We start from the raw sequence: 10074 nt of genomic DNA on the forward strand, positions 1-10074 counted from the left end.
AAGCGGGTTTGGGCAGCTGCTGGCAGCAGAGCCCTCGGCTTTGCCCCCATGACAGGGGACACCCCGGGGCGAGGTAGTGCCTGGAAAGGGCAGAAATCTCACCTGAGCCATCCCCTTCCCGCAGCGGGCAGGTGGGGAGGGTCTGGCACCAGCCACAAAGCTCCGCAGGCAGCTTGGGGTACAGGGCTGTCTCTTGGCTCGCTGCTGCGGCGTGGGAAGGGAGGCGATGCCAGGCTGCGGCTGGGCTCGGCTGGGCAATGATCAGGACCCCAGCACTGGTATGTATGGTGACGCTTCTCGGTGACAGCAGAGGGGCTGCACATGCTCCAGCCATGACAGCAGAGGGGCTGCACATGCTCCAGCCCACACAAGCCAAAGCTCACCCTGACAGCCTCAGTGTGATGGTTTCCTATGAAAAAGATTTGAATTTGTGATGCAAATGACCGGGCATGTGGGCACAGCTGCTGGGAGGTGGCCTGGACCAGGTCAGCCATCAGCATGGCCATGGTGAAGTGCCCAGGACAAGGTCCGGACCGTATAGCCGCTCCCACCCCAAGGACCTGTGTCATGCAGACAGTGCTGCCAGGGCTGCCCTGCCAAAAGCAGCCAGCCCTCACCGCTCCTCCCTGCGTCTCTGCAGCTCCGCGTTGCCGCACCGAAGCTCTTACAGCAGCACCGTGACTCCCCAGCCCGTGCCCACCCTGGGCTCCTGTCTGCCCGGAGCAGAGCTGAGCTGCCTGGGGTGAGCTCGCTTTGTCCTGGGACAACATAAGGCACACGGTGCAGGTGAAAGAGGATGCTCCATCAAGCAACACATTAAAAAAACCCCCAAAACAACAACAAAAAAATTACGCTTTTAAGCAATCGCAAGGTGATTTAAGCACTTGGCCTGCGCTACCCTGACCAGTCAGGAGCTACGCAGCCACTGCCTCTCATCCACACCCCACCGCTCATGCACCGCATTTAACTCTTGTCCCTCTAACACAGCGACCCGTCAGGCTCTTCCCACTTTCCCAGCCTAGCACCGGGCCAAGGAAGCGCTCGGGCTCCTTTTTGGAGTGCTGCAGGCTTCCCTTGCCACCTGCCATTGCAACCCCACTTCCACCCGGGAAGCTGGACGGCGGATTTCATTATTATCCTGCCCAGCCACAATTTCACAGTTGGGTTTTTGCAAACAGGAAGGCGGCAGGTTGGGCTGTTGTTTTGATGTGGTTGTTTCTCAAAATGAGCCCGGAGCAAAACTGAGCGGGATCCAGGAATGGCATTCGACAGTGGCGGGCTGGGTGCCGCGCGAAGGAGGCGTGCTGCTGTTCAGCGCTGTCTGCGCCCTCGCTTCCTGGCAGTTTTGGCCACCTTTCAGGAAATTAGAGTCAGCTAAATGGAAAATCATCACTCTTTTCGCTTTAAAATGTACCGGACACATTTTTTTTTTTTCCAATGACAAGTTAATCTTCGGAGGCCTCGGTCTTCCTATTGACCTGGGGAGACACGGGTCCTCAGTGAAGACAAAAGCTGACATTCAGCAGTGCTGGAGCCAGGCAGGAGCGCTGCCTGAGGACGGGCACTGCAACACGGCTCCCAGCATCCTCACCCGCCTCCGAAATCCTCCCCTCCCTCCTCCTCCTCAGAAAGACTCATGACAGGGAGAAAGAAGAATTGCGGAATAATCTCCGCCCCCCGATAGTACTTCAAAGGCAGGTTTCTCGGGCCAGGCTGCGCTCCTCGCCAATGCCGTGCTGGATGCGGTGCTCAGCTCTTACTCCTTTGGCAGCCCCACAGCCGTATTCAGAAACTAATTACTTAAAAAGGAAATAAATGTCACCCACATGGTTGTAAGCAAAACCCTGGACAGGACGAAGAGCCCCACCAGGATCTGCATTCTCACGCAATATAAGCAAGGGAGGAATGAGCTGTTTCCATTCATTGAGATGGGCTGTTTACTCTGAGGTCTACTGATGACGTTAGATGTGCCCACTGTGTGCCTTTAAGTTCACCAGGGCAGTTGATCAGATACAGTGCTGAACTGGCTCTGCTTCCATCCTACAGCACCCTCTTCCCCCAGGATGGCTTTAGGCGTCATCACCTTCTGAACAGCAATATACACTGGTGCCAAAGATGCAGGGACTTCCTGGCACCAGTGCTGCTGTAACCTTTACAGAGATGAACTAGATAACTAGCACATTCAAATAGAGCAATTTTATTTACTTTTAAAAGCCAATATTCACAGTTTGTAATGGTCAAAATCTGAGAACCAAATTTCTAAAGCAAGTTGGTGAGGGAAAGTCGAATGTGGCTGAGTAACGCAAAGGAAGCTCAGGGGTGCGAGCACCCTGCCAGAGCCTCACCACTGCCCACAGCTTGCCCATGCCCGGCCGGATCAGAGATCCCTGAACTGGGACAGGGCTTTGGCAGACCACTCACTTTTGGATGGATTCCATTTAGGAAAAAAAACTTATTCTAAGCAAATAACAGAAGGAAAGTGATATCCTGAGGATTCTGGGGTAAGATCTGATCTCAGCTGTCCTGGTTTCCACTGCAGCTGCACCAGGATGGCAGCACTTTACACCCTCTGCTCCACACAGGATGGGTGTGAGCAAGCGCCCAGTGCTGGGCACAAGCACTGGGGACCGCACAGCTCCGGCACGACGCTCCAAGAGCTCAAAAACCCCGAGGTGCCAAGAGCTACAGGTGACTTGGGACGTGCAGAGTGAGCAACGGTGCACGGGACACGCTGCGAGGGACGGCTGTGCCCAGGCAATGCCTGTGTGATGCAATGCTGGGTCAGGATGCGAGCAGGGGCTCTTGCCAGGCTCTGCTGCTCCGCTGCACCGCAGGCCACATGCTCCCAACCCACCCTGGCATGCTCGCAGGCGAAGGCCCAGCGTAGCCAGATCAGGTCAATTTGAAAGTACCCCCTAATGGACTCCAGCCAAGCAAACATGGTACCATACAGTATCGAATAATTTTAAAAGTTAAAACAGTTTATTGCTGTTCTTTGTAGAAATGCACTTAACTTACATCGTCTGTTCTCTTCCTTTATTTGGCTGTTGGATTATAGGCATAAAAAGGTTACGTTTACCCATTTGTTCAATGACATAACACCTTTTTCTCTTTTGCTCCACTCATAATTCTCCTAAGCTTTGCTGGCCAACAGCCCCAAATCTCTTTTACATAAATACTGTAAATGTCTCCATAGGTTGCAGCATTGTAACAAAAGATCTACCAAAGTAGACAAAATGTTCGGTATTCTTGGTTGGTTTTTTGCATTTAAAAATATACCTAAATTTGAGATAATCTTAACAGAGTAACAATTACAATAAGAAAATAGTACAGTGCGTTGACTAAAGGAATATTCTGCTCTCCTTCAAGCCAATATTCCCTTTTGCATGTTGAGTGATTCAGCAATTACTTAAGAGCTTTTACCTACATACAATAATTTAGTAAAATGAGAATTAAACAAGGCAGATACTACTATTCTTCTGTCTGCAATTCACAGCTCATGCGAATAAAATCGCAATAAATATTAAAAAATAGTTTTTCTTTTTCTTTTGTTTTTTTTTCTGTAAGGCATCTCTGAGTATTACAAAGTTTTTGTACAACCAAAAAATAAGATTGCTTTTTTCCATGTTCTCCGAGTACCTCTGTACCTCAACAGTAATTAAGAGGATTGCAGGTTTGATGAGGAGGGGAGGGCTGACGGGGTAGGGCCAGAAAGACGACCACGGGTGATGGAAGCAGACTGTGATGTGTGCAAGAATCTGTAGTTTTCCTGTGAAACATTTCAGTCACTTTTAGAACATCTTCAAGACAGTATCTGTCCAGATTGAAAAAAACAACTTACCAGAAGTCCATTTTCATGAGCACAGTCAGACTGCAAGGGTTTGGGTTCGCCCTTAACACTATAAATAGCTTAGGTATTGATATGCACCTACGTAAAGGGGATAAAGGGGCGGGGTGATTTTTTTTCTTTTTTTGTTTTGTTTCTTTTATTGGTTTTTTTTTGTTGCTTTTGTTGTCCTAGTCGTATCCTTCCATTGTAAAAGATTGTCCTAGGTGGCAAAGGCGCGGGCAGGGCCCTTACTGCATGCGGTCGGGCTGCAGCTGTTGGGGCTGGTACTGCACAAAAGCGGTGGCGGGCGCCGCTGGGTTGCTGGTGGTGATGGGAGGCTGGACTGCGCCCGTGTAGCCGTATCCCACAAACCCGGCAGCGGGGGAAGCAGCGTAGGGGTACTGATCGTAGGCAGCTGTGGTGTACTGGGAATAGGCTTGGCTGGCGGCGGTGTAGTCGATGTAGGGAGACGTGATGGACTGCACAGGGGTAGGGATCACCACGCTGGGCTGGATGATAGCTTGGGGGTAAACATAGTGAGGCGTGAGTCTGTGGAGGCAAAGGGAGAGAGTCAGCGAGGGGCTGAGCTCCCTCCAGCCTGCATGTCCCCCTCCTTCCCCCCCAAATTCATGTGCATCAGCCACAGAAACGGTGCTGCCCAGCAGTGCTGCCCTCGAGTCAGGGGTGCTGCTCAGGGTGGAGGGAATGAAAAGCAAAACACTCCTAGACCCCAAGGGTGGCAGTAGTGCAAGGTGAAGCATGGACTGCAAGAACAGACACACACCCTGGTCTCCATGTCGTGTATCTCCCACTATCCAGTCCTGCTGGTCCCCAAAATAACCTCCCTGGATGGCCGCGACACAGCCCCTGCCTGACTGGCTCACCGTATCTCCCTAGCCCCCACGTGCCCCGCCTGTCCCTGCCAGCACTGGCAGCTTCGTCACCTCCCGTATCCTCCAGGTCCACGCATCCCCCCGCACTGCCCAAACCCTGGTGGAGGCTCCCGAGGACCCACAGCCCCTGTGGGGCACCTCCCGGCACCGGCTCACTCCTCCGCTTGTCCCATCAGGGTAGTGTCCCACCAGGAATGACCACTGTCCCCAGGCACAGCCGAGGGCCTTCCAGCTTGCCAGCTGTTACCAGCTACTACACATTTAAGCCAGCATTTCCATAACACTAGATGTTTAGGGCAGTGCTACAGGGTGTTTGTTGTAAAACATGAGATATTAATTCTGGTTTTCTCCCCTTCAGTAACACTCCTCAGTAGCGACCATGCCAGCAGCCCCCGGCCCAGCAGCGATGCTCACGTGCCCAGGAGCTTTTACATCCAGGCTCTGCGGCCAGCTGGCCCCCGGCATTTCCTCTGCCCTTTCGATGCAGGTCCTAAACTGTTGCTTTTCACCAGCTGGTTTGCCCCTGCCCCGAGATAGCCGTGCTGCTCAGAGGAATTTAACAACGCCACAGTCAATTAAAGTCCACAGACTGAAAGATCCTGGAGATGATTAATGCAGGATTGCCCACTAATTTGCTAGAAACTGCTAATGAGGAAGAAAGAAAAAAAAAAGCAGCAAAATGAAAGGGCTGTATTTTGCAAAGGGCCCACAACAAGTCAGGCCTCAAACAAGAGCAAAAACTGTGCAAACCTGAAGGTTTAGGTCCATCCATGCAAACTGCCACGGGCCAGACAAAAATGGGCATTTTAAAAATGCACATGCAACTGCAGAGCACAAACAGTATCTGCCTGCACAGCCCTCAGCAGCAGAGTGCTCCATTGTGCGCAGGCTTGACAGATTTGGGGCTTAAGAAATAGGGGTGTGCAGGCTGTCACTTGCAGGCTTGACAGATTTGGGGCTTGTTTAAGAAATAGGGGTGTGCAGGCTGTCACTAGCAAATGGCATGTGACCACTGAAAGATAAGAGCCACGCGCACCAAAAAGTGCATGCTGTGGAAAAGGTCCCTTTGGCTGGCTGCTTGCTGAATCACGTAAGGCAACAGCACGAACCAAAAGCCATCCTCCAGAGAGCTCGTTCCACCCTGTCCCCAACACCCAACGGATTTTGCCAAACCAAAAAACCAAGGTAAAACTCTGCAAAGAGCTTATGCAGATTCAAATATTTTGGGGATTTTTGTGTGGATGTGTGTGACAGCACATTTTCAAACACAACCACTTTTAAAAGCCTCCCACAGGCTTTTCACAAGAGGCAGGCTTGTACATGCCTAACCTGCTCTCTAAAGCTGAGCTCAGCTGCTCAGGGAGAGGGTATCTTGCCCACTCGTCCATCTGATCTCCAGGGTCGGAAACCCCAGCAGACTCACCACGCTGCCCAGCAGTGGGACCTGGTGCTCTGGTGCTCCGTAGTGACTCACAGCCAGGGACTGGAAACTTCTGTTGCATGGCTCACTGGCTGCCCTCGTTCCACCCGAGTGTCCGTCCTAGGTCTCAGCCACCACCTACAATGTACTGGGGTCCACCTGGGGCTGGTCCCCCCTGTCTAGCAGTTACAGGACTGTTCCCATTTGCTTTACAACCAGCACCGGATGGTTTAACCCACTCTTCAGGCAGGAGAAAGGCTTCTGGTAAACAAGTGCTCATCTGAACCGAGGTTTCTCATGTTTTCCTACTCACAAATGCACTTCGGTTTTTCTTGAAGCAATTTGCACGATGAAAGAATGATTGTTCTCCTTTGCCCCCCCCCCAGCAACACTGTCTCTGAAATCAGGGTCCTTAGATATAATGAGGCTCCCCCCGAGGAGCAGCACAGGGGAAGAGGATGGATGGTGGAGAGCAGCACTTCAACCTTTGGCTGATTAAGTGCAAGACCATCTCCAGAGGCCAGAGCCATCCCCGGTGTAGTGCAGAGAGAGGGACCTCGGAGCCCTTCAGTCCATAAATGCACCATACCCAGTATCACCCTGTGACTAACGAGAATGAGATGAGGTGGCAGAAATTCACTGAATCACTTTTGGTTTAGCTCTGATCTAAACTGAGGCCAGCATGGCTGAATCAGAGCTAGAGCTTATGCGCCAGTTCAGACCAAAAGCTCATAATGTCGCGTACTTGCAGCAGCCACCTCTTCCGAGGAGCTGGGCCCAGTCCCAACCCAGAGGTTCCTCACGCTTGGTCATTGGGGGTTTGTTTTGGTTTGTTTTGGTTTAAATAATGCAGAGGTGCAATACTGCTCTCTTGGCCTGCCAGCGTCTGGGGAAAGGGTCTGCAGAGGCACCCACAGGCATTGGCCCATGCAACCGTCGGGGGCAAGATGAGCGGACCCCACCCAGGCCTCTTGCTCTACCCCCTCGTAAATCGGCAGCTTGGACAACAGCCTGCATCCCAGATTGGTGGCAGATGCTCTGGCTGCCTGTTGCTTCTCCCTACATGTGTCCCACTACTGGGCTTGCTGCTACTCCAGGGCTTGATAAAGTTAAAACCACCCCACAAACACAACAAAAAACCAAATGCACAATCCTCACACTCAGGACTCACTAAAAAACACCCACCAGCAGGAGCAGAGGAGGGACCTGCGCTTTTCCTGCACACAGGCGTTCAGCCTGCGCCTGCAAAATGACCAGGAGGATGGTCCGAGAGCCTCTGAGCAACCCAGCCTGAGCATCATCCTGTTTGAGCAGCTCCGCAGGTCACCCCCCGATGTCCCTTGCCGCCACGCAACTGCTCTTTGGAGCTGGCACACCCCATGCGGAGGACGTGGCCACGTGCGGGGCCGTCAGGGCGAGCGCACGCTCCCAACTCATCGCCAAGGAACTCCGCATGTCAGCTTTGCTTTCACGTACACAGCTCCTCCATCGCAGCTCCCATGGTGTGCTCCAGAGAGACAGCAAATCCACGACATCCTGCACTACTTTTTTTTGCTCAGCAAGGAAAAATTCCAGCTCTTCAATGCTACTTTGAATAAAAAGCACCATTAGCTAAGAAGACAGTAAGTATTCCTGTACTCCGTTTCCAGAAATACATCCCAGCCCAATACATACACAAGTGCACATCACACACCACAGTTTACTGCACCAGAAAATCACACTTAGCAACTCCAGAATCTGCTTCTATGTAAAAGGGAAGGTTCTTCTGGTCTGTGGGATTTTAATAATTTAGCTATAAATTTCAATCACGATATGCAGTTTGGACTTCTGAATTAGGTGGACAGATGACAACTCATCGATCAAAACAAAACACACAACCCAAGGTAAGGTCACTTTGATGACTTGCAGCTACAAACAAAACAAAACCAGTGCAGTACGATGAAGTTCTCTACTGGCTACGTTTAGCATCCACAGAAGATCTTAACTTATTTCCCCCCCTTCCATTATTTCTGAAGAACTTTCAGGGGGAAAAAAGCTCTTTTAGAGTTCTTTTTCTAAAAATCAGCAAACTCTAATCTGAATTTCTACAGAATGAGTCACATCTGTGTTTTAAGACGCCTTTCCCTTTCTCCCTGCAGTTCTCCTCCCTCCCCCACGACGGGCCCTGCCAGCCAGAAGAGAACTTCATCTAGAATACACACAATGTGATTATAAAACGTCAACCAAGTGATCAGCCATCGCCACCACACATCAAAGTCATCCCGCGAACAGCAGACATACGAGATGCTTATGGCATTACAATTAATCGCGGGCAAAGGCCACAAAACGCAACAAGCATGGTCAAACCTAAGTCTAGAGCCGGCAGTGGCCGCAGGAGGGACTCGGGAGGGCCGTCGTGGTGCAGGAGGGCAGACGGGACCGCCACGCTAGCCCACGTTCCTAACTACGTGGCACGACGCCACGCTGCCCCAGCAGCCAAAATTGAAAGACACAGAACAAAAGAGATGGTTACAGAGCCATTGGCAGAGGAGGTGCAGACTTGGCTTCTGCTTTTGCTGTGCAAAATATGAAGGACAGAACAAAAGCAGCCCGTTTTCGGTGCAGTCCTGGGTGGAGATGTTCAAATGCATCAGGTGAGGCTTGCAGCTACCAGCGCCCTTGGCTCCTGGGAGGTGCTGCCTGCTGAAAGAGCGGACTTTTTAAAACCTGCCGTCGCCCGCTTCTCTCCACCGCACTGGCAGGGCAGGGCTGCCGGGGGCAAGCTGCAGGGCAGGGGTAGCTGGTGGGCAGCAGCAGCCCCAAGGGCAGCCAGGAAGAAGGGACCAGTCAGATGGCCATGTGTCCCACACCCCTTCCCAAACAGCAAGGAAGAGGAACAAGCTAACGAGGCCCTCTCCCTCATCAGCAACTCCATCTCAGAAGAGCTTATCTCAGAAGCATTTTATATATTTGATTATTTTAGGTCAGATTTACACCTAAAACATGTTTTAGCTGCACCTTCTCAGCTCTCCCCCATCCTGCAGGACTTCCTACGTGTGAGCCTTAAGTAGCTCCTGCAAGCTGCATGGGTCTGGGAAAGCAGCGAGCAGGAGTTCCTGACCCCCTTGATCTCTGTCAGCCACGCTGCGAGCTGGTTTCACCGCTTCTGGAGAGGTGGGAGACAACTGCAACCCTCTGTCAAGAGGGACACAGCATCACATAAACACTTGGGAAACAAGGAGGGGCAGAGGGCTCTTGGCAACCTCACAGAGATCAGCACACAAATGTCACCACCACGACCAGCCTTTTATTCCTTGAAGAATAAAAGAAACAGAGGCCTTTGTGTCTGCCAGTGAAGGCACAAATTCTGGCATTTGACCCCAGGAATTTGGCTTCCATTTCCACTAGAGTTGACCCGTTAGCTGCTACAGGGACACCCACACTGCCACAACATGTGATGGCAGGCAGTGCCGGGCTTCAGTTGGGAGGTGGTACTGCAGAACAAGCTGAGCATAGCCACAGCTGTCCATGACAGCAACATGAAAACTACCTCTGGTGAAGTAACACCTCCAACCACGGCCTGGATGACAGATTTGAATCATAGAATCATAGAATGGTTTGGGTTGGAAGGGACCTTAAAGGTCATCTAGTTCCAACCCCCCTGCCATGGGCAGGGACACCTTCCACTAGACCAGGTTGCTCAAAGCCCCATCCAACCTGGCCTTGATGGGGCTCCCAGGGATGGGGCACCCACAACTTCTCTGGGCAACCTGTTCCAGGGCCTCACCACCCTCATAGTGAAGAATTTCTTCCTTATATCTAATCTAAATCTACCCTCTTTCAGTTTAAAGCCATTACCCCTTGTCCTATCACTACATGCCCTTGTAAAAAGTCCCTCTCCAGCCTTCTTGTAGGCCCCCTTCAGGTACTGGAAGGCTGCAATAAGGTCTCCC

General features: G+C 51.7%; 1 protein-coding gene across 1 annotated transcript in view; it reads right to left on the reverse strand.

Moving 5' to 3' along the window:
- Window positions 1–2183: 2183 nt before the first annotated feature.
- RBM38 (RNA binding motif protein 38) overlaps window positions 2184–10074 on the reverse strand; it is a 17201-nt gene continuing 9310 nt past the window's right edge. The window contains exon 3 of the mRNA XM_009274047.1: window positions 2184–4378. Within this exon, the coding sequence (XP_009272322.1) occupies window positions 4078–4378 (301 nt within the window). The 3' untranslated portion in view covers window positions 2184–4077. The remainder of the gene's footprint in view (window positions 4379–10074) is intronic.

This window comes from Aptenodytes forsteri, unplaced genomic scaffold (genome assembly GCF_000699145.1).
Source record: "Aptenodytes forsteri isolate BGI_AS27 unplaced genomic scaffold, ASM69914v1 Scaffold159, whole genome shotgun sequence".
Lineage (NCBI taxonomy): Eukaryota > Metazoa > Chordata > Aves > Sphenisciformes > Spheniscidae > Aptenodytes > Aptenodytes forsteri.